We start from the raw sequence: 24,400 nt of genomic DNA, 5'->3' as shown, positions 1-24,400 counted from the left end.
TTTCATGGGCAGAGGAGCCTGGTAGGCTATAGTGCACAGAGCCACAAAGAGCTGGACACGACTGAGTGACTGAGCACATACACAAACATGTCCAAGCAAAACTCCTAACTATTGCTTCCCCCTAGCCTTCCCAGGAAATGTATTTCTTAAATAAGACTTGGAAATCAAAATTATCCCCTTAATCCCCAGGAAGTAGCATGGATGTTGTATAAGCTCTCTTGTTTGTTCAGTCACTCAGTCGTGTCTGACTCTTTGTGACCCCATGGACCGCAGATGCCAGGCTTCCTGGTCCTTCTCTATCTCTGGGAGTTTGCTCAGATTCATGTCCATTGAGTCTGTGATGCTATCTAACCATCTCATCCTCTGCCACCCCCTTCTTTTCCCTTCAATCTTTCCCAGCATCAGGGACTTTTTCAATGAATTGGAAAAAGTCAGGTGGCCAAAGTATTGGAACTTCAGCTCCAGCAACAGTCCTTCCAGCAAATATTTAGGGTTGATTTCCTTTAGGGTTGATCTACAGCCATAGCAATCTGCACGCACCCGATCTCGTCTACTTGATGTATTAGCGGGCAGGAAAACGATATTAATCTCATCGTGTGTTTCCATCAGCGCTCTTGGGTGACCAGGTGCATGGTCAGTCAGCAATCTAATTTTCAAGAGAATCTTTTTTCCTGAGCAGTAGGTATCAACAGTGGGCTTAAAATATTCAGTAAATAGATGTGCCGTCATTCAGACTTTGTCATTTCTTCTGTTTAGCAAAAGCAGAGACAAGATAGCAAAATTCTTAAGGGCCCTAGGATTTTCAGTTTGGTAAATGAGCATCGGCTCCAGCTTAAAATCCACAGCTTAAGATCACCACCCTAACGAGAGTCAGCCAGTCCTTTGAAGCTCCGAAGTCAAGCGCTGACTTCTCCTCCGGGGCTATGGAAGTCCTAGATGGTATCTTCCAATAGAAAGCTGTTTCGTCTACACTGATAGTCTGTTGTTTAGCGTAGCCACCTTCATAAATTATCTTAACTAGATTTTCTGGATAACTTACGGCAGCTTCTACATCAGCACTTGCTGATTCACCTCACACTTTATGTTCCTAAAACCTCACGAATTGATCTCTGGCTATCAGTTCAAACTTCTCTTTGGCGGCTTCCTCGCCTCTCTCAGCCTTCACAGAATTGAAGAGAGTCAGGATCTTGCTCTGGATTGCATGCTGCATGCTGCTCGCTCAGTCACATCCGACTCTTTGTGACCCTGTAGACTGTAGCCCACCAGGCTCCTTGGTCTGTGGGATTTTCCACATTTTCTACTGGAGTGGGTTGCCATTTCCTCCTCCAGGGGATCTTCCCAACCCAGGGATCAAAGCCGTATCTCTCGCATCAGTTGTATTGGCAGGCAGGTTCTTTACCACTAGCGCCAGCTGGGAAACTGACTCTGGTTTAGGCTTTGGTTAAAGGAATGTTGTGTCCGGTGGAATCTTCCTTCCAGACCACTACGCCCTTCTCTAGATCATCAATAAGGCTGCTTTACTTTTGTGGTCAATTTATGTGTTCACTGGAGTAGCAGCTTTAATTTCCTTCAAGAACTATTCCTCTGCATTCACAACTTGGGCAACTGTTTGGGGCAAGAGGCCTAGCTTTACACCCCTCTTAGCTTCCAGCATGCCTTCCTCAGTGCGCTTAGTAATTCCTAGTTTTTGATTTAAGGTGAGACATATGACTCCTCCTGTCACTTGAACACTTAGAGGCCATTGTAGGGTTATTCATTGGCTTAATTTCAGTCTTGTTGGGTCTCAGGGAATAGGGAGGCCCAAGGAGAAAGAGATGAGATGGGGGAACAGCTGGTCGGTGGACAGTCAGAACTCACACAACACTGACCCACCAAGTTCTGTGCCTTATATGGGCTCAGACTGTGGAGCCCCAAAGCAGTTACAACAGTAACATCAACAAGAGTCCTGATCGGTGGACCATTGGTGATCCAGTGGTTAGGACTTGTGCTCCCAAGGGGCATGGGTTCTCTCCCGAGTCAGAGAACTCACATCCTGCATGCTGCAAGTGCAGCCAAAAAAAAAAAAAATCACAGATCGCCATATGAATATAATAATGGAAAAGTCTGAAATACTGTGAGATCATCAAAATGTAACACAGAGACAAGCCGTGAGTAAACGTTGTTAGAAAAATGGTGCCGTAGACGTGCTCAGCACAGGGTTAACACAAACCTTCAATTTGTGAAATATACAATACCTGCAAAAAGAAAGGGCAATAAAGTAAGGTGTGCCTGTGTGGAGACAGTCAAAAGATCAGTGATTGCCAGGGTGCAGGAAGGAGGAACTCACAGGCAGAGCACAGAGGGTGTTTAGGGACTATTTGCAGCATACTACAGTGGTGGGTACAAGTCATCATGTTGCTTTTGTTGTTATTGTTTAGTCGCTCAGTTGTGTCCAGCTCTTTGCAACCCCGTGGACTGTAGCCCTCCAGGCTCCTCTGTCCATGGGATTCTCCAGGCAAGAATACTGGACTGGGTTGTCATTGCCTCCTCAGGGGATCTTCCCGACCCAGGAATTGAACCCCTGTCTCTTGCACTGGCAGGCGGATTCTTTACCACTGAGCCACTAGGCAGGCCCACAAGTCATTATACCTGTGTCCAAATCTGTACAAAGTATAACACAAAGGGTGAACCTTCATGTAAACTGTGGGCTTTGGCTGATAAGGATGTGTGAATGTGGGTCACCAGTTATAACAAAGGTACGGCTCTGGTGCAGGATGTTCAGAGTGTTGAGACTGCATGTGTCGGGGCAGGGAGTATATGGAAATTCTGTGCTTTTCTCTAACCTAAAACTGCTCTAAAACATAAAATTTATTCATTAAAAACAGTTTCTTGAATGCATGAACAACATGATTACTCCTTCTACCTGTCCCCATGGTCATTGCTTGAACTATGACGTTTCCACTCATACCATTCTATTCCATGTTCAAGTTTTACAAGTTTTACATGTCTCTGCCCCATAAGCCATAAGTGCAAAGATTCTCTACCCTCCACTGGAGGCTCTGCTGGATTATCAAGATGAAGCAAAAGTGCACATTCCCAGGGACTTACCTGGTGGTCCAGTGGTTAAAGAATCTACCTTGCAATGCAGGGGATGTGGGTTCAATCCCTAGTTGGGGGACTAAGATCCCACATGCCACGGAGCCACTAAGCCCGTGAGCCACAACTAGAGAATCCATGTGCCGCAATGAAAGATCCCGCAGCATGCAAGGAAGATACAGTATGCCGAAACTAAGAAAAAACTCAGCCAAATAAATAATAAATTGTGTGCTTAGTCATGTCAGACTCTTTGCAGCCCCATGGACTGTAGCCTTCCAGGCACCTCTCTCCATGGAATTCTCCAAGCAAGAATACTGGAGTGGGTAGCCATTTCTTTCTCCAGGGGAAAGTCCGGACCCAGGGGTAGAACCCTAGTCTCCTGCATCTCCTGCATAGGCAGGTGGATTCTTTACCACTCCATCACCTGGGAAGACCAAGTAAATAAAAGAGTGCAAATCCCCAATGCTCTTAAAGACAAATATGGACAAATCAGACCCCATCTCAGGATGACATCACAATGACAAAATCAAAGCCATTGATTGCTGCCAGTGCTCAGAGAAGCCATCTAGTCCTCCTGGTTTTGCAAACCATTTTCAGTATCAGAATCAATTTTTCAAATGAACTGACAGAGCCCCAAACATAAAAGAGTTAACAGAGTGAAAAAACAGTGCTTTTCTGCACAGATGGCGGCTGGATCCCTGAGGCATGTCTGCAAAGTCAGGGCTCCTGGGATCCCTTTGAGATGCACTGATTCGGCCTCCCCCTCTGTTTTGCACACAGCATAGGCCCCCCAAACAAGGAGAAGCCTTACAAACACTCAGCGAAGTCCACAGCCTGCACTCTATCTGCCTCTTTAGCTCATGCCCTTACATTCTCCAAAATACATCCTGGGCTCCAACTGTACCAGACCTGTATTTCTGCAAATGTTTCATATCTCAGGCTTCTGTGCCTTTGCTCCACAGTCAAGATGCAGCTCTGATATCACCTCCTCCAGGAAGTCTTCCTGTCCCACCACTCTTGACCCCACCATTTTACCCCAGGGATGGATGTTGGTCAAGTAGAAGCCAGCACCTCCAGGAATAGGTAGAACCTAAACCTAACAGCCTAGTTGGGTGCAAACCAAACTTTCAAGTGCAAACCAGCAGAGTGATGTTAGGAGGGCCTGGGGAACCGCACCTAATGACCTGATTTCAGAAGAAAACAAGAGCCAGCGATGCATCTTAAACCAACAGATACCCAAGTGACCTCTAGCTGTGATTAAAAGCCATAAACACAGGCAAGAAAAACAAAAAACAGATCAGGGAAATGTTTCTATGCCTAAGATCCCTCAGTGAGCCTCAGATTCCGTGTTCCTTGCCCTGGAATAAGATCCTTAGGATCTGAACCCTGGGACCTCCCGCGACCCCTCTCCTTTCCCTACACTCTCCCAGGACCCTCCAGGAGCAAGGAACTGATCCCACGCAGGGCCATCATCCTCTGTTTCTTTATCTCCTACCTCTCCCTCGAGCGCAGGGACTGCTCTCCCTTCCTCTATCCCTCCCCTCACCCCAGTGTCCAGCCGGTGTCTGGCACAGAACCGGCCCTCAAAGGTTTGCAGAATGGGGTACCAATCCAAGCCTTGGTGCTAACACCCGGTTTTCCGCGTGGCTGCAGCGCCCTCTGCCGGGCTTCTCTCGCGGCCACGAGGCACTCACCGGAGTCGGGGCGTTCACCACGGAGAGGTTGTACCCGTAGAGGAAGGAGGAGCCGAAGGCGCCCACGAGAGATGCCACGATCAACGAGCAGGACCAGTCCTGGGAAAGGAGAGCAAAGCACGTCAGAGCTGGCGCTCGGGGTTTGGTGGGGCACAGCCAGGGGCCCGCAGGACGCAGGTGGGCTGTCCTCTTCCCTGGGGAGGATTCCCAGGGTAAGGATGCCAGCTGTCCAGGAGGGGCTCCCCTCCGGGACCGGTCCAGGTGGGCGTGGCCAGTCCAGGGAGCTCAGTTTGCCATCTGTCCCCCACCTACCGCCCCCCACCCTCCCGGCCACACGACTGCCCCCTTTATCGGGCTGCAAGAGATCTGTGCAACGCAGACCTAACGTCCTTTCGCAGGTGCTGTTAGCAGCTACAGCCCTGTGATTTTAGCAGAATCTGGCCAGTCTCTGACTCATCTCCGAGGTAAAAAGCAAAGCCAGGCTAAGCTGCCAGCAGCAGCATCTGGGTTCTCGCTAAAACCTACGGGCCAGGCATCTGTTCTCAGCCCTTTCTGGGAATTCTTCCACAGACTCCTAGGATCAGTACATTTTATCTTGATTTTACAGGTGAGGAAACAAGAGGCACGGAGTGAAGGAAAGCTACTTGGCTCAAAATAGCCTGGAGTTAAAACTCCCCTCTGGGTCCTCCCCACCATTCTATGCAAAACAAAGAACTCTCTCACCCGGAAAAAAAAAATTTACATTAAGGTTGATTCGGTCCCAGCCTCTGGCCATCTCCAGAATTCCTTGCCGGAGCCGTTTAAGAGATTACTAGGCATCACTGACTCGACTGACAGGAGTCTGAATGAACTCCGGGAGTTGGTGATGGACAGGGAGGCCTGGCCTGCTGCGATTCATGGGGTCGCGAAGAGTCGGACACGACTGAACGACTAAACTGAACTGAAATGAATCCGAACAACCTTGGAGAAAAACTGGCCCCCTTAAGACAGTAGATTTCCACATATATATCTATATATACTTACTCTTTTCTTGGGTCATTGCAGCAGCTCACTAATCTGACTGCTGCCCCTTCTCGCCTCATTAAAGGTGATCTGTTCCTGTAAAGTGCCGGTCTGGTTCTTTATTCTGAACCTTGCCTTCTCTAACCCCCTTACCCTACACGGAGCAGTCCCTGGTGGTGTCTGGGATGGAGACCAGAGCCCACCCAGGTGGTCCGGCTCCAGCACGCCCCCTGCAGCACCCACCGCACCACACTGCCTCCCCCCACTGCCTCCTCTCCTGGGTACAGCGTCTCAAGGGCTAACGCTTCTGACGGCCCCAGGAGGCACACCCACCCACGCGTACTCTGTTCCAGGCTGCGCTGTCCACCCACAGGCTGGTGTGAGCACCTTAGGACAAGGACCTGCAGACAGACAGAGACAGGGCTTGGCCTGGAGGACCAAGCATCTATTCCATGTAATCCTGCCCGCTGGACCCATCTGTGGATGGCCACTGCCACCACAGGACTGGGAGTACAAGCAGCTGGGCCCCTTGGCAAAGGCTGGCCGGAAGGCAGGGGCTGGAGGTGGGAAGGGGCTGCCATCCTAACCTGGCCAGGCAAGTGTGGACCACTTGTCAGATAGGGGGACCTGGTACTCTCGAAAGGCACTTTCTCTCCATCATTTTTCGTGTGTGTGTGTCTGTGTGTGTCCTCTAAGTGCCAGACCCTGACAAAGCTCCAGGGATGCAGCAGTAGACGTGATGTTAATAGATGAGGTCCACGGTTTAGGGAAGGGAATAAATCAAACACTGACCAGATAAGGAAGCTAGACTCTGACAGCCAGTTCCCTGCTTGGCCCACCTTGGCAGCCTCCTCCAGCACAGGCTCCAGTGCCGGACCGCTCCACCACGGCTGTGGGACCTGTCCAGGGTCTTGACCTTTCTGGACCTTTCTGGGCCTCAGCTTGCCCAACTGTAAAATGGGCTGTATAGACTGCTGTGGCTGTGCAGCTGCCTGAGGACGCGGAGAGGGTGTGTGCACGTAGCCAGTGTTCTGAACGGCTGTTCACTCTGTTTTCTCTCTCTGCTCCTTCTGACCAAGCTGTGCAGAATAGCTGTTGGCCAAGCTACATGCCAAGGTCTCTCACCCTGGTTGAAGCCTCTGTGCCCCTTGAAATCCTCGCTTCTGGAGACCTTCATATCTAAGACCCGTTGAAAGTTGCCCTGAAAGTCCGACCTCCTCACTTTTACTTTTCTATAAATTTTGTCTGACCCCCGTTTCTGCCAGTTACAATTGTGTAAACTTAGACCAGTGGTTGGAGAAGGCAATGGCACCCCACTCCAGTACTTTTGCCTAGAAAATCCCATGGACGGAGGAGCCTGGTAGGCTGCAGTCCATGGGGTTGCTAGAGTCGGACACGACTAAGCGACTTGATTTTCACTTTTCACTTTCATGCATTGGAGAAGGAAATGGCAACCCATTCCAGTGTTCTTGCCTGGAGAATCCCAGGGACGGAAAGCCTGGTGGGCTGCCATCTATGGGTCGCACAGAGTCGGACACGACTGAAGCGACTTAGCAGCAGCAGCAGCAGACCAGTGGTATAGCTCCTCTGTGACTCGAAGTCCTCATCTGTGAAATAGGGATGTTAATAGACCTGTGACGGAGTCCAAGCAGACCGAGAAGACGGCAGACAAATGTCTCAAAACAACCATCTTATCAGGCGCTGGATGCCTGGCTCTTTTCTAGAACAGAGATGGGGGGCGGGGGAGTTGTGAGGAAACAAAGTAAAAAGGTCATTAATCTTGCAAGTATCTCCTAGAATGATAAGTCTCCAGAGGCTGTGTTAGCTGTTTCCTTTCTGCAGTGTTCTGAACAAGGGCACTTGAACAGTCTGGCAGAGGGACAGGGTTGTCTGAGGCAGGCCCTTATGTATGATCATAACAAAAGCCATGAAAAGCAAGTCAAAGAAACGGTTCCAAAATGGAGTCAGAATTGACCCTTCCCTGCAACAGACCCACCTCATGGGATATTCTGCAGAAGAAAGAAGTTAGAGTAGGTGTCCAGGGGTAGGTACCCTGAGTATCAACAGCAGAGGCTGGACAGTTGGTGTGGGTCTTACTTTTTGAGGGTAGGGGTCTTGCTTCCAGACCCCAAACCTGCTGAGAAAGTGCTCTGTAAATGCTGGTGATTGGACAGAGGCCAGAAGGAGGATTTACGGACCATAGAGATGGATGTTGGCAAGTGTGGGGTCAGAGTACTCTCTGCAGTAAGAGGAGCGGGAACTGAATGGGATGCACTGATGGAACAGAATCACTTTTGGACACCATGCCCGCCCTCCATCGCCTTTCGTCTTTAAACTCATCCTCTGGGGCTCAGCTCAGATGTTGTTCCTTTGATCCCTGGGTTGTGCGGGTCCCCGGGCTTCTCTCACTCTTAGCCTTGGTCATTATGTCCTTGTCTGCACCCATCGGAGGGCAGAGAAGCACAGGTGAGAGCCCCGTCCCCCAGATCCCCCACCCCTGCATGCCCGCCAGGTCTTACCACCCACCCCAAGGTGGGGGTGGAGATGATGGGAGGCGAGAGCACCGCACACATGATGAGAGCAGTTCTCTGTGTGGCCTCACTGCCCGAGCACAGCCACGCTGCCAGAAGAAGCTGGCGGGAGCCCAGGGAGCTGCGACATCAGAGATGGAGCCCCGCAGCCAACGTCACAGGGTCCAGGACCCAGGAATCAAGACCAGAGGCTTTTCAGGAAGGCGGAGAGAGCCCTCCGTGGCCCGGACAGAGGCCAGGCGCTGTGTTTACCTTTCGTCTCCTCCTGCCCTGCATCACAGTCCTCGGATGGGCACACTCGTGAGGCCCTGGGTTGCTGTGGCTAAGGGAAGCTGAGCCCATGTCCTGTTTGGCGAAGACCCGCCCCTGGCCCTCCCCGCAGCTGGCTCCTTAGGGGCTCTGCCGGGCCATCTCCCTGAATCAGGAGGCAGAGTCCACAGAGGGAGGGCAAGGGGATGCCGAACAGGAAATGCGGCAATTGTATCCTGTCCGAACAGGAATTGAGCAATAAAAATGTTTCCGCATTCACAGGCCTTCACCGCAGCAGCTGGAAAGCCCTGAAAAGGAAATTTCTTTTCCCAGAAATCACCACCCTGAGTACCTGATTTTTCTACTTAAAAAAAGAAAGAAAGAAAGAAAGAAATTGCATAGTGTGAATTTTTATTTGGGGCAAAATGAGGACTGCAGCCCAGGAGAGAGCACCTCAGATAGCTCTGAGAGACTACTCCAAAGAGGTTGTGGGGGAAGGTGAATATATGTATGATTGGGATGAAGGGGTTGGTTTAGTCACTAAGTTGTGTCCGACTCTTGTGACCCCATGGACTGTAGCCCACCAGACTCCTCTGTCCATGGGATTTTCCAGGCAAGAATACTGGAGTGGATTGCCGTTTCCTCCTCCAGGGGATCTTCCCAACCCAGGAATTGAACCCAGGTCCCTTGCATTGCAGGCAGATTCTTTACTGATTGAGCTATAAGGGAAGCCCAGTGGTTTTAGAAAAGGCAGAGGAACCAGAGATCAAATTGCCAACATCTGCTGGATCATGGAAAAAGCAAGAGAGTTCCAGAAAAACATCTATTTCTGCTTTATTGACTATGCCAAAGCCTTTGACTGTGTGGATCACAATAAACTGTTGAAAATTCTGAAAGAGATGGGACTACCAGACCACCTGGGTGAAGGGGAGTTGATGCAATCAAGCACTTAGCTTGGCAAAAGTTTTCTGCTAGTCACAAAGAGCAGATGTCACCACGAAGGGATGAAGTGCTTTTCTAGATATGAAGAGATATAAGAATTGAGCTCATACTATCAGCTCCTGAAAATATCTAACTATCTGAAGACCTGTCCTGCCAGTTTTCCCAGAGCACAGAGTGCCCCAATTCCCTATCTCCATCCTGAACTCCCTTCAGGGGATGTTGAATGTCAGCAGCTGCAGGAGCTGAAGAGTTAATCTTTGCAGAGGTGGATGAAAGTGAAAGTGGAAGGTGCTCAAGCGTGAAAAGTCTCTCAGTCTGTCTGACTCTTTTCGACCCCATGGACTGTCCATGGGATTCTCCAGGCCAGAATACTGCAGTGGGTGGCCTTTCCCTTCTCCAGGGGATCTTCCCAACCCAGGGATCGAACCCAGGTCTCCCACATTGCAGGTGGGCAGAGGTAGATGGCAAGCGCCAATTTGAAGTTGACGCTTTCTCTGGCGTCTTTTTCTTTCCCCTCTTAAGGCCAGCATGCTGGGAGGAGAGCAACTAGCATGAACCCAGAGCAAAATCTCCCTGAGGCCTGGGACAGACAGATTACTGGCTACCGGAGAAGCCTGGCAGGGTTCCAACCTTGGCTCCACTGCTATTTAGCTGTGTGTCCTCAGGCAAGTTGATTTGCTTCTCTGAGCTACCACATTTACAAGTGCAAAATGGGAGCTTGATCCTGCCCTGATGATCCTGCAGAGTTATTCTGAGACTCAAATAGAAAACGCACAGCAACATATTGGAGATGAAGACAGGCTGCCCTGCAGCTCTAGAACAAGCCGGGAAGTTGTGGGTTTGGAAGAAAAAGACTTTGCTACCTGTTGTTACTCTGCCTTGCTCATACACGTGGCCTGGCTCAGGGAAAGCATTAAGGAGGCAAGACCCCTCATGCACACCAGGATGTCATGCGAATTAACTCCCTGTACGGCTGAATTGCTCGGATGTCAGAGAAGGGCCTTAAATCATGTCTAGGATATGCCTTGGCCATTTGTGCCCAGAGCAGAGACCAGGTGCAGAGGCTGGCAGGATGATGGCAGGCTTGGGGAACAGAGGACCCCCAGAAGACCAGGGCGTCTGCAAATCCACAAAAGAGAGACCCGAAGCCGGCAACCTGGGTTTAATGGAAAGTGCATGGTGAAATAAAAGCTATGGATCACAGCAGAATTTCTGGGAGCGTGGATTGTCAAGTGCACACAAACACATCCAGCTCTGCGGATGCAGATCAGTGGGAAGGGAGCTGCTCAGTGGGGAGCTGAAACTTCTGAAAGAAAAAAGCCAGCCCTGAATAATTAGGCTGGTTATTTACTGAGTGCATGAATCATTCAGTGCAATATTCATTCTGCATATCAGTCATGCAGGGAGGCCGCTGGCACAATTGGCTGTTTCTGAAATCAGTTTTCAGCCAGTTGGCCAGTTCCCCTCACAGAGCTGGGTCGAGCAGGGTTCTAACATGGGAGCTCTCGACTGTGACATCACATGTGAGAGCTGAGGATTCCCCTAGGAAACACGGAGGAGGCACTGAGCCAACCTGGGGCTGATCCTGGAAGACTTCCTGGAAGAGGTGATTCCAGAGCCGACTCTTACAGGATGAGTAAGCCAGGGGAATAATGCAGGCAGAGAAGGGCTTGGGGTGAGAGGGCAGAGCCAGTCCTGCAGACATGGATGCCCGGGGGTGTGGGGAGAAGCAAAATAATTGAGTGAGTTGGGGCCTAAAGTGTGGGAGGGGCAGCATGGCTATTTCACTGTGCAGAGAGGAACCAGCTCTGCGGTCCCCATGGGGTGTCTTACTCATCATCTCATTTCCTCCTCCACCCGCTCCTTGTCTCAGGCCTTCTCACGTAACCACCCTGGTCTTCTCATCTTTAACAGGGGGGTCTCCCTGATCTTGCTAAAACTCGCATTGGGTCAGTGACCTGCCTTTTTCATTTAAAATTGTTCCATGTTCCCCATGGTGGTTGAAATCACTAAAGGCCCGATCACCCAAACGGAGTGCAGACTGGAGGTGGGGGGAGGCGGGGCGGGGGGGGGGGGGCGGTGGAGGGTGGGACAGCCTTCCAGCTGCTGCCCTGACCCTGCGCTGCACGAAGGGCTCTCCCAGAAACCCGGACTGGACACCACTCAGTGGAACAAAAGAAACTTGCAGTAAGTCATTCCCCTTTTTCGTTGTGCAGCCTGCAGGCGGTGCTTAGCCTGAAGAGTTCTTCTTATTGGTGGAACTGACTGTCTGTCAGTTGTCGCCCCCCGCCTCCAACCCAGCTCCAGAGAAGGCAATGGCACCCCACTCCAGTACTCTTGCCTGGAAAATCCCATGGACAGAGGAGCCTGGAGGGCTGCAGTCCATGGGGTCGCGAAGAGTCGGACACGACTGAGCGACTTGACTTTCACTTTTCACTTTCATGTATTGGAGAAGGAAATGGCAACCCACTCCAGTGTTCTTGCCTGGAGAATCCCAGGGACAGGGGAGCCTGGTGGGCTGCCGTCTATGGGGTCGCACAGAGTCGGACACGACTGAAGCGACTTAGCAGCAGCAGCAGCCACCCAGCTTTCCCGAAAACCAGCCCAGAGGTGAGCAGTGACGTCATACGCCTGAGATGGGAGCCCAACTATTCTGGCTCAAGTTCCAGGCTGGGCTCGCCTATTTAGGAAGCCTGGCCTTGGGGTTAACCATGTTTTCTTCCTTCAGACAAATGGGGGGTCTTGGATTCCCGGGGGGCACCCCAGTGCATTCCAAGGTGAGAAAACAGAGAGCTCCATTCTTTTGAAAGCCTTGATGAGCCTGATGAGAGCTGCTCTCTCTGCTTGCCACAGCTCAGTGGGTTAACCCCCCTACAGTGGTGCCCAAAGGACTGCCTGGCTTTGGGTCTCAGCCCCACTTCTGACAACCTGTGAGCTCTTGGGCAAGTTTCTCAGCCTCTCTGGCACGGTGTCCTCATCTGTCAAATGGGCCTGATGATGGTGCCACCACCTCTTAGACTTGCTAAGATTTGAGGAGTTTGTGCGTGGAGAACACTAAAAACCCTGGAACCTAAAACAGCACCTGGTCTACAGCTAAGCACACAATGAACATTCATTGTTCTTCACATCCCCCTGTCCCCCTGGTGAGCTATTTCTTGGCCCAGTGCTCTTGTTCTCATCCTTTTCTCAACAAAGGACACTGTGAGTACTCCCTGTAGAAAGATCCCCCTGGGTCCCCCCGCCCCCAACTTCGTGTCGGTGTTCACAGCAGCAAAGAAAAGGGTTGGGGCCAGTAGGGTGCAGCTGGACCATTGCCAAGGCCAGTTTCCCTGCTTGAGTACCAGGCCTCTGTGATGAGCACCATCCGGTGAGGTTCTGTGAACCAGATGACAGCTAACTGGGGCTCCCCACTAACCATCTCCCAAGACACATCTACACTGCTCTACCCTCTGCCAACTGTTCCCACCTGCCACGCCACCAACCCTCCCACCAGGCTCAGGAGGATCCACTAGGCTGACGCCACGAGGAAGAACAGAAGTTTAGGGAGAGCCTGGATTCGCCCATCTCCAAATCTGATGCCAGATCCCCAGCCACATGGTCTGTGGCCCGTGCTCTCAGACAGGTCCTAAGGCAATTCACTCTATCGAGGATGTGGCCGGGGCTTCCCTAGTGGCTCAGACGGTAAAGCATCCACCTGCAATTCAGGAGACCTGGGTTCGATCCCTGGGTTGGGAAGGTCCTCTGGGGAAGAAAATGTCTACCCTCTCCAGTATTCTTGCCTGGAGAGTCCCAGGGACAGAGAAGCCTTGGCAGGCTACAGTCCATGGGGTCTCAAAGAGTCAGACATCACTGAAGTGACTTAGTATGCACATACACAGTACAGTTGTAACCCGAATCCCCAGCTCAAAAGAAGTGGGAAACTATACAGCTTTTCTGGAGTTTGAAAATATGTCTCTAGAGGTGGTGTTGGACAGGGAAGCCTCGTGTGCTGCGGTCTGTGGGGTCGCAAAGAGTCGGATACGACTGAGTGACTGAACTGAACTGAGACATCGTAGTATATGCATGTTAATCCCAATCTCCCAGTTCATCCCACCATCTCTCATCTCCCCTTGGTATCCACACGTTTGTCCTCTACATCTGTGTCTCTATTGGAAAAGAATATTTTTAAAAACATGTCTCTATGCATAACTGAATCACTTTGCCGTAGAGCAAAAATTAGCATAACATCATGAATCAGCGATACTTCAATTTTTACAAAACAATTTTTTTAAAGAAGGATGTGGTCATAGCCCAGCATTCCTGGGTGTGCCGGGCCTGTCCTGACACTCATACACTCGTCCACACACACACCTTTTACCAGTGCCCCTAATTTTGCTCATCCTTCACTGCTCAGCCCCCTCGCCACCTCCCCCCCAGGAGGGACCACCTCAGGGTCACCTGGACACTCCTACCATGGAGACATAAGGGAACCAGGACTGACCAGTTTCTTTTTCTCCAAGTTGCTTCCTTTGTTATCTGCTGAGTCATTTTCCCTGAGCTTCATGGTTCCTTGTCAGCCTTTGGACTGGGCTTTTTTGTTCCTGAAAGAGAGAAAAAAGGGAGAAGTGGTTAGACAGACACTGGCTGTCACACATAAGGAACCCAGGGGAGGAGGCCCTGGTGAGGACACCAGGGTGGCGGGCCCAGCTTCCCCAGAGCCCCGGGCGCCTCTGTTCCTCTCTGGCCTGTTTCTCCATTTACGAGACGGTCAGCTTGGACCACTGCTGTGTTTTCCCACCCCTGGCACGTCGCTGATCAAGTACTGGCCCCTCCCCAGGATATCCTCATTTGTAAGGTCCTCTTACGATGGGGCATATTTTGGAAATCCTAGACTTTCTGTCCTTAAGATGTGAAAATAAAAGTACTGTAAATTCAAAGTGCAATGTCGCCTGTCAAATTGAAACTGTTACCAAACAGTTAGCACAATTGTAGGAGCTTCCCAGGTGGTGCTAGTGGTACAGAACCCGCCTACCAGTGTAGGAGGCATAAGACAGGCAGTTCGATCCCTGGGTCAGGAAGATCTCCTGGAGGAGGGCATGGCAACCCGCTCCAGTATTCTTGCCTGGAGAATCCCATGAACAGAGGAGCCTGGCGGGCTACAGTTCATGGGGTCACAAAGAGTTGGACACGACTGAAGTGACTTAGCACACACAAATGCAGCACAATTGTAACCCGAATCCCTAGCACAAAAGAAGTGGAAAACTCTATAGCTTTTCTGGAGTTTGAAAATATGTCTCTAGAGCTGTAAAAGTATTTCAGTCCTTTGGCCCAATGACTCCATTTATAGTTAGCCTAAAGCAGTAATTAAAATGTACAAAGATTTAAGCCTGAGATGATCATTGCAACATTTTTCATGGTAGAAAAATGGTCTTCACAATAGGACAGAATATTTAAGAAGAAAGTTTAAATTTTGGCACATTCATGTGCTGGAAGCTTATGTTAAAGAATACCTAATATCATTGGAAAGTGTTGATAATACATTCTTACTTGACAACATGAGGAAGATGTATAAAGAAATATACTCTAGTCAACATTAAAAATAGGTGTACTTGTTTTTTTAGTCACTAAGTCATGTCTGATTCGTTATGACCCCATGGACTGTAGCCCATCAGGCTCCTCTGTCCTTGGGATTTCCCAGGTAATAATTTTGGAATGCGTTGCCATTTGCTTCTCAAGGGGATCTTCCCAGCCCAGGGATTGAACCCATGTCTCATGCATTGGTAGGTGGATCCTTTCAGTTCAGTTCAGTTGCTCAGTTGTGTCTGACTCTTTGTGACCCCATGGACTGCAGCACTCCAGGCTTCCCTGTCCATCACCAAGTCCCAGAGCTTACTCACGCTCATGTCCATTGAGTTGGTGATTCCATCCAACCATCTCATCCTCTGTCTTCCCCTTCTCCTCCTGCCTTCAATCTTTGCCAGCATCGGGGTCTTTTCCAATGAGTCAGTTTTTCACAGCAGGTGGCCAAAGTACTGGAGTTTCAGCTTCAGCATCAGTATTTCCAATGAATATTCAGGTTTGATTTCCTTGGACTGGTTGGATCTCCTTGCTATCCAAGGAACTCTCAAGAGTCTTCTCCAACGCCACAGTTCAAAAGCATCAATTCTTCGGCACTCAGCTTTCTTTATAGTCCAAATCTCACATCCATACATGACTACTAGAAAAACTATAGCTTGGACTAGAGGGACCTTTGTCGGCAAAGTAATGTCTCTGCTTTTGAATATGCTGTCTAGGTTGGTCATAACTTTTCTCCCAAGGAGCAAGCATCTTTTAATTTCATAGCTGCAGTCACCATCTGCAGTGATTTTGGAGCACCCCAAAATAAAGTCTGTCACTATTTCCATTGTTTCCCCATCTATTTCCCATGAAGTGATGGGACCAGATGCCATGATCTTAGTTTTCTGAATGTTGAGCTTTAAGCCAACTTTTTTACTCTCCACTTTCACTTTCCTCAAGAAGCTCTTTAGTTCTTCACTTTCTGCCACAGGGGTGGTGTCACCTGCATATCTGAGGTTATTGATATTTCTCCCAGCAATCTTGATTCCAGCTTGTGCTTCATCCAGCCCAGCATTTCTCATGATGTACTCTGCATAAAAGTTAAATAAGCAGGGTGACAATATACAGCCTTGACATACTCCTTTCCCTATTTTGAACCAGTCTGTTGCTCCATGTCCAGTTCTAACTGTTGCTTCTTGACCTGTATACAGATTTCTCAGGAGGCAGGTCAGATGGTCTGGTATTCCCATCTCTTAAGAATTTTCCACAGTTTGTTGTGATCCACACATTCAAAGGCTTTGGCATAGTCAATAAAGCAGAAATAGATGTTTTTCTGGAACTCTCTAGTTTCTTCGATGATCCAGCAGATGTTGGCAATGTGGATCCTTTACTGTACTTGAACTACACCCATGTGTTTTTTAATTTAAAGTTAAATTTAAACCGAAAATGTTTACACATTAAATTATTTATTTTGGCCACCTCATGCGAAGAGTTGACTCATTGGAAAAGACCCTGATGCTGGGAGGGATTGGGGGCAGGAGGAGAAGGGGATGACAGAGGATGAGATGGCTGGATGGCATCACTGACTCGATGGACGTGAATCTCAGTGAACTCCAGGAGTTGGCGATGGACAGGGAGGCCTGGCGTGCTGCGATTCATGGGGTCGCAAAGAGTCGGACATGACTGAGTGACTGAACTGAACTGAACTGAACTGAAGCTTAATGAACAATTATTCATTAAGCTCCTAGCATCTAGGGCTTCCCTGGTGGCTCAGACAGTAAAGAATCTACCTGCAATGCAAGAGACCCAGGTTCAATCCCTGGATTGGGAAGATCCCCTGGAGAAGGGAAATGGCAACCCACTCCAGTATTCTTGCCTGAAGAATTCCGTGGACAGAGGAGTCTGGTGGGCTACAAAAAGTAGGACACAACTGAGCGACTAACACTTTAACACTAAGCATCTAGGTTATGAGAATGAAATCTTGAGCAAAACAGACCTCACCCTGCCCTGACGGAGCTTACATTCTGGGAGAAGAGACAGTTTAGGAGGAGCATATGGACTTCTCAAGAGGCGTATGGAAGGTAAGAGGCCTGGCCCAGCAGAGAGAGACCACAGCAGGAGACAAGCTGTAGAGATGAGCGGACGACTCATGACATATTTCTGTGCAGAGAAAGCAGACATCCTGCAAACAGCATAACATAACAGCAATTACCACTCAGCTGTGCTTTCTCAGCCAATGTTTATCTGATTTGCTTTCCTTTGTTTTCCAATTTTCTACACTAAAACACACAGAAACCAATCACTTCTACAACTGGAAAAGCAAGCTTTTAGAATGTCTTCAAATGAAAGAGAAAACCATTTTGTTAAAGAATGAAGCCCTTAGGGTGTCAAGGAGCCAAGTAGACTAAAAACTACAGTTTTGGAAGAATAAGCAGTTCTTACGGGTTAACGGGCTCTGAATTTGAAGTCACATGAGCTGCCTGACAATGTCAACTAGAGGCCCTCCACCGAGGGACCCACCTGCATGTGGCCAGCACACGCCCAGGGACACGCCGCCCACTGGACCTCCATGTTCAGGCCCCTCTTGCTATCTCTCAGGCCCCCGGGCTGGACTGCCTCCTCTCCTGCCTTTGTCTCATCTTCCAGGCTCACCTTCTCTGCTGTCCGTCTGTTCCTTCTGGAAAGTCTGAGTCGCTTTGTGTCCTGTGCCTCCCCGAGCTTCTTCCCTTAGCCTTGCGGGAGCCAGACTGTACTGAACCACTGACGGTTCTTTCATCTGCGTCCTTGACCGTGACTTTGACCCCCTCCTGAGGGTTCATTTTATGTGTCAGCTTGGCAAGGCCACGGTGTCTAGTTGTGTGGTTAGACATTCAGAGAACAGGCAAGCTACTGCTGGTAGTTTTTAGGTATGACTCACGTTTAACAGGGCTTCCCTGGGGGCTCAGCAGTAAAGAATCTGTCTGCAAAGCAGGAGGCTTAGGAGGTGAATATTCTATCCCTGGGTCAGGAAGATCTGCTGGAGGAGGGCATGGCAACCCACTTCTGTATTCTTGCCTGGAGAATCCTATGGACCGAGAAGACTGGCGGGCTACAGCCCATGGGGTCACAGAGTCAGACATGACTTAAGCAACTGAGCACACACGCACATTTACAATCAACTGACTTTAAGTAGATGGGCCTCCATAACGTAGGTGAGCCTCATCCATTGAGCTGGAGGCCTTAAGAACAAAGACTAAGGCACCCCATAGGAGAAGATATTCTGCATTAAGATGACAACATAGAAATTCTGCCTGAGTTTCCAGTCTTCAGGCCAAGGTTGCAACTTCAATTCCTGCCAGAATTTCTAGCCTGTGGACTTGCCATATGGGTCTGGGGCTTGCCAGCCCCATGATCATGTGAGTTAATTCCTTAAAAGCTCTCTGTCTTTTTCTATCAAAATCTACCTGTCTATCTAGATATACATCCTATTGGCTCTGTTTCTCCAGAGAACCCTGCCTGACACACTCCTTACACTCTGGGGCCACAGCTGACCCATCTCTGTGCCCAAGGAGTCTGACAGTAGCTGGCTTTAGCCAGGGGAGCCCTCTGGGGTGGTGTGGGTCGGTGGGGAGAGAGGAGTCAGAATGGGGTCAGCCTAGAAGGGTGGGTTGGGGTGGGAGGTGCGAGGGAGGTTTAAGAGGAGGGGGACACATGTATACCTATGGGCTGATACATGTTGACGTATGTCAGAAGTCAGCACAACCTTGTGAAGCAATTATCCTCCAATTAAAAATAAATACGTTTTTAAAAAAGAATGGCATTGGATGAGATGGGAGGGGACTGAGGGAGCCAGAGAGACAATGGCCTCGGCCACCACCTATCAAGTTCCGGGGGCTGCACTTCCATTCTAGTTTGCATGAATGGCTGTCACCACACAGCTCCAAGGAGCTCCATTCACACAGTCAATGTTCGCCTGGAGCTATGCAAGGTGGTGGTCCTGCAGGTACCTAAGGATGAAGATGGTCTCCAAACACTCAGGCAAGAACCTGATTTAAAAGGCACGAACAGAGTGGAAAGAGCAAGGATGTTAGCATCAGAAACCTGGATGCCAACCCTGGTTTTGCCTCCATGACCCAGAGCAAATTACTTAACCTTTGGGTCTGTTTCTTTATCCTTCAATGGGTGGTGGTTATCATTCTCTCATATGATTCTTAGCCTAGGCTAAGAATGTACATCAAAGGCCTGGGGAGATGCCTGGCAAGTCCTTGGTGTCTAATTAATGGCAACCATCGTTCACTGAGCTGGAGAAGACTCAAAGCAGCAGATTTGGGGATGGGAGGAAATAAAGAATTCTCTTTTGGGAGTGTGTGGCTGAGATGCTTGTGTGACATCCAAGTGCAAATGTCACTTGGGCACTTGGAAATAGGAGCAACGCTCAAGAAGTGGTCTGGACTGGAGATATGTTAATGACATTTAACACCACGGGATTAGGTAAGTCACAGAAGAGAGTGGAGAAAAAACTTCCTAAGGAACTTTGACCAGAAAAGAGCAGGTGGGGGATGGAAAATGGCAGAGGAAACTGACTCAGAGAAAACAGGGAGAGTGAACTTAGACAGGAGACCTTTAAGAGGATGTGAGTGGTCAGCTGTTTGAATACGGCTCAGGGGTCATGGAGCTAATAGTGTCCATGGCTTGTGACCACGTGGAGGCCACGGGGAAGTGTGAGTGGATGTGACAGGGACAGAGTACAGGGACAAAGTAGGTGATTATATAGCTAATCCCACTAGGGGATTGCATGTAGGAAACATATGGGAGACCTCTGTAAGTTAATGATCACTCAAGAAAGTAGGTTTGCTTAACCACAAACCCAAGCAGGCTTGCTTAGCAACAAACCCACGCAGCAGAAGTATGAGACATGCCCCCAAAAAACAAAACAATGGTAGCATAAGACCCATACCCTGCCCGGTGAGCTCAGTAAGTTAATTGACCTCGAAGACATGCTCTCTGCACACATGAAAAACAATAATTTGTGGAAAGACGATATTTCAAAGTAAAGACCCTCATTGTACTGAGACTTGAAATAATTTTTTCATAGTGCCGTGACAGTCCTGGCTTGACCATGTAGGGACAAGAAACCCCCCCTGCTCAACCTGGAGCAAGAGCTGATGATGAAAGCATGACATGTATTCAAGAATGAGGAAGAAAGTAGTCTTTTCCCCCTCCGCACTTTTCCTTTGATTATAAAACTGTAGCCCACTAAGTTCTCAGGACACGGCACCCTCTTACCCACCCACGTGTAAGCCTCACAAGCGTCCTAATATATCACTTCTTACCAATCACTTTGGCTTTCTCTGAATTCTTTCTATGCTGAGACAGAAAGGATCAGAGCTCTGCAGAGCCCCCTGAAATGCCACCAAACAGTTTTAGGAAGGAGGTAGGAAGAGCCTGGAGAAGGAAATGGCAACCCATTCCAGTATTCTTGCCTAGAGAATGCTGTGGACAGAGGAGCCTGGTGGGCTGCTGTCCATAGGGTCGCACAGAGTCGGACACAACTGAAGCGACTTAACATACATGCATGCATTGGAGAAGGAAATGGCAACCCACTCCAGTATTCTTGCCTGGAGAATCCCAGGGACAGGCGAGCCTGGTGGGCTGCCGTCTATGGGGTTGCACAGAGTCGGACATGACTGAAGTGCCTTAGCAGCAGCAGCAGCAGCAGGAAGAGCCTGGATGCCCTAGGAGAAGGAGACCAATCTTCCCAGAATGTTGGCCATTTGGAGAAGCAGAGAAGGGGGCCGGCAGTAGGTGTGGAATCCGAGAACAGATTATGGGTGAAGCATGGGCAGGATGCAGGTTTGGAAGTGGGGAGGTGGGGGACTTCTGTCCAGTGGTATCCGTATTCTCAGTGACCAAGATCAAGCAACCAACTGAAGGGACAGGAAGATTTGTGAAGCTGAGAAACTGCCACCGGGAACCTTTGGGGCACAGCCTTCAGATGGCTAATTCATGTTGATGTTTGGCAGAAATCAATACAGTACTGTGCGGCTTCTCTGATATCACAGTAAAGAATCTGCCTGCAATGCAGGAGACCCTGGTTTGATTCCTGGGTCAGAAAGATCTGCTGGAGAAGGGATAGGCTACCCATTCCAGTATTCTTGGGCTTCCCTTGTGGCTCAGCTGGTAAAAAATCTGCCTGAAACGCAGGAGACCTGGGTTTGATCCCTGGGTTGGGAAGATCCCCTGGAGAAGGGAACAGCTACCCACTCCAGTATTCTGGCCTGAAGAATTCCATGGACTGCATAGTCCATGGGGTCGCAAAGAGTCGGACACGACTGAGTGATTTTCACTTCATTTCACAATACAATACTGTAAAGCAATTATCCTTCAATTTAAAACAAGTTGAAATAAATAAATAAAAGGAAGAGGAAAACCTGGCAGGAAGTGCAACCACACACAGACTCACCAAGGAGTTCTTTATATACAAATAATGATGATGATGATAATGGTCAGTTTCAGTTCAGTTCAGTCGCTCAGTCATGTCAGACTCTGTGACCCCATGAACTGCAGCACACCAGGCCTCCCTGTCCATCACCAGCTCCCAGAGTTTACCCAAACTCATGTCCACTGAGTCGGTGATACCATCTAACCAAGTTAGTTTCAGTTCAGTTCAGTTCAGTTCAGTACAGTCGCTCAGTCGTGTCCGACTCTTTGCGACCCCATGAATCGCAGCACGCCAGGCCTCCCTGTCCATCACCAACTCCCGGAGTTCACTCAGACTTACGTCCATCGAGTCAGTGATGCCATCCAGCCATCTCATCCTCTGTCGTCCCCTTCTCCTCCTGCCCCCAATCCCTTCCAGCATCAGAGTCTTTTCCAATGAGTCAACTCTTCGCACGAGGTGGCCAAAGTACTGGAGTTTTAGCTTTAGCATCATTCCCTCCAAAGAAATACCAGGGCTGATCTCCTTCAGAATGGACTGGTTGGATCTCCTTGCAGTCCGAGGGACTCTCAAGAGTCTTCTCCAACACCACAGTTCAAAAGCATCAATTCTTTGGCGCTCAGCTTTCTTCACAGTCCAACTCTCACATCCATACATGACCACTGGAAAAACCATAGCCTTGACTAGATGGACCTTTGTGGGCAAAGCAATGTCTCTGCTTTTCAGTATGCTATCTAGGTTGGTCATAACTTTAGACTGTTCTAAGTTACAATGGATCTACCTAGGTGGATTTCAGCACCAGGCCACTGTCATTAATGATCTCAAGGGCTTTGGGAATAAACTAGGGTGATTCAAAAAAAAAAAAAACCAAGCCTGGTGGGCCAGCAGGAGGGTGTGGACAGTCCATTCCCAGCTCAGGTCTGGGGAAGGCAGATGTGAGTGTTGGAGCACTGTGGGGGTTGGGGGCAGAGAGTGAGTGGCAGGTGAGATGAGGCAGTTAAGGGAGGATGGAAGCTTAGACTGCAACCACAGAGAGAACACAGGATTTCAGCCATGGTCAGAGGGTGGCTTTTTTGAGGATGTACATTGCCTGTCCAAAGCTGGAAGCACCTAGAAGTCACGGTCAGAGCTGGTGAACAGTCCCGGATGAAGGAAGGAGTGGCCACAGATGTGGGTGGGAGAAGAGATGGCAGCAAGTGGACATGAACTGATCACAGCATGTGTTGAATTGCCCTGTGGGTACAGCTGAGGTGAGGAGACACAGGCATGGGGGGGAGGACCAGTGCGCCCTGCAGGTCAAACTCAAGAGGGTGAGTGAGTCCTCTGGGTTGAGAGAGGTGAGCTGTGCCCGAGGACGAGGATGGGGAGATATGTGTGCATTCTTCCCAGGAACATGCTGCAAATGGGGAAGACTGTTGGTACCAGGGGGGTTTGTGGGGTGCAGGTCACGCTTCCTTCGGGATCACAGACAGCTCTGACTTCCTACTCCTCCATCAGCGAGGGTTATTAAGTACATAGGGACTCACTGCCCAGGGGAGTTATTTGCAGTAGAGGCTTAAGACTCTGTCTCCCACACAGAAGCCACCAGGGAGCTGAGAATGACGTCACATCCCTGCGATATCGTGTCACAGGGGAAGCTGCCAGCTGTGGAGTACAAAGCCAAGTTCAGACAGCTCACACCCTAGGCAGCATGGATCCATGGGTTCAAACTCCAGCTCTTTAGCTCACTAGCTGTGTGACTTAGGGAAAGTTACTTAACCTCTCTGGACCTCTATTTCTTTGTGTCAAGCAGGGAATAGTAATAGGACCGGCTTCATAGGGTTGTTGTGGGGATTAAGTAAGTCAATGTATATGAAGCAAATACTAAATGCTAAAAGATCACGAGCTGTCAACATCACCACAGGCTCCTGGGAGAACACGTGGAATGAATGGTGTCTTAGAATGAGTTCAGAGGAAAAAGGAGGGGAATTCACTTAGTGTTTGACTAGAGGAATTACGGCTTCTCTGGTGGCTCAGTTGGTAAATAATCCACCAGTGCAGGAGACGAGGGTTTGATCTCTGAGTTGGGAAGATCCCTTGGAGAGGAATTGGCAACCCACTCCAGTATTCTTGCCTGGGAAATTCCATGGACAGAGGAGCCTGGTGGGTTACAGTCCATAGGGTCACAAAAGAGTCAGACATGACTTAACGAATAAACAACAACAGAGGATCTTAAACTACCTCAGAATAATTCTCTCAGCTTAAATAGAATAATAACATAACATATATATATATATATATATATATAAAGCCTAATGCATGGGGTTTCAAAAATGTTAACTTTTGTTCTTACAGTCCGTGATAACAATACTAATATTGCTGCTACTCAAGTCTAACACTCGGCCAGTGCCCATCATTGTGGCCCAAAATGTCAGATTCCTGTTTCCATTTCTGAATAGGCACGTTCTGAGGTCCCAAGGGTTCACTTGCCACAGTCCAGCAGCTGCAGACAGCAGAACTCTGCTCGCAGCAATTTGATTGGCCCCACCTACTGTTTAGATAATCACCTCCACTGTACTGGTGCTGCTGCTCCTTATAATAAAACCTTCAGGGCACCATGAGTTGGAGGCTTTAACGGGCCATGGGAGAAGTAAAGCAAGCGAGGCTGGGAGGAGAATCTTTGCCCACCTAGCCTGTCACGGAGGTGGACCTGCACCCAGACTGCCTGAAGTCAGCCCCTCGCTTGTGAGCCCGCACTGAGTAGAAGGACAAAGGCAAAGAGAAGGCACCACACACATTAATGCAGCACAAAAGATGGACAGACAGTGCCGTGAAGGGGGACGTCTTTCCCAGGCCGGCTCCTGCAGGCAGAGGCCACCTCCCTAAATGGAGTATTCTGGGCCTTGTGTCCTGTCCATAGGATGGGGCCCTGCTGACTAAGCCCTGTGGGTCCAACAAGTCACTAGCTGACAGCT

The 24,400-nt window shown here is 49.5% G+C and overlaps 1 protein-coding gene across 7 annotated transcripts in view; it reads right to left on the bottom strand.

Annotated features, from left to right (window-relative positions):
• SLC2A9 (solute carrier family 2 member 9) overlaps nt 1-17,825 on the bottom strand; it is a 233,564-nt gene extending 215,739 nt beyond the window's left edge. For 2 of the 7 annotated variants that reach the window (XM_086404780.1, XM_086404781.1), the window contains exons 1-2: nt 8,555-8,780; nt 4,770-4,868 (exon numbers count right to left, since the gene is read on the bottom strand). In XM_086404780.1, the coding sequence (XP_086260906.1) occupies nt 4,770-4,868; nt 8,555-8,644 (189 nt within the window). In that variant the 5' untranslated portion in view covers nt 8,645-8,780. Of the gene's footprint in view, nt 1-4,769; nt 4,869-7,767; nt 7,906-8,554; nt 8,783-13,973; nt 14,074-17,680 lie in introns of those variants that run through there. The other 5 variants (XM_086404782.1, XM_086404779.1, XM_086404786.1 and 2 more) reach the window with 5 other exon arrangements.
• Between the last annotated feature and the right edge of the window lie 6,575 nt (nt 17,826-24,400).

This window comes from Bos grunniens, chromosome 6, assembly GCF_055505025.1.
Source record: "Bos grunniens cultivar Pamir isolate PY7600 chromosome 6, Bosgru_T2T1.0, whole genome shotgun sequence".
In the NCBI taxonomy this organism is placed as follows: Eukaryota; Metazoa; Chordata; class Mammalia; order Artiodactyla; family Bovidae; genus Bos; species Bos grunniens.
This window is presented reverse-complemented; position numbering and strand designations above follow the sequence as displayed.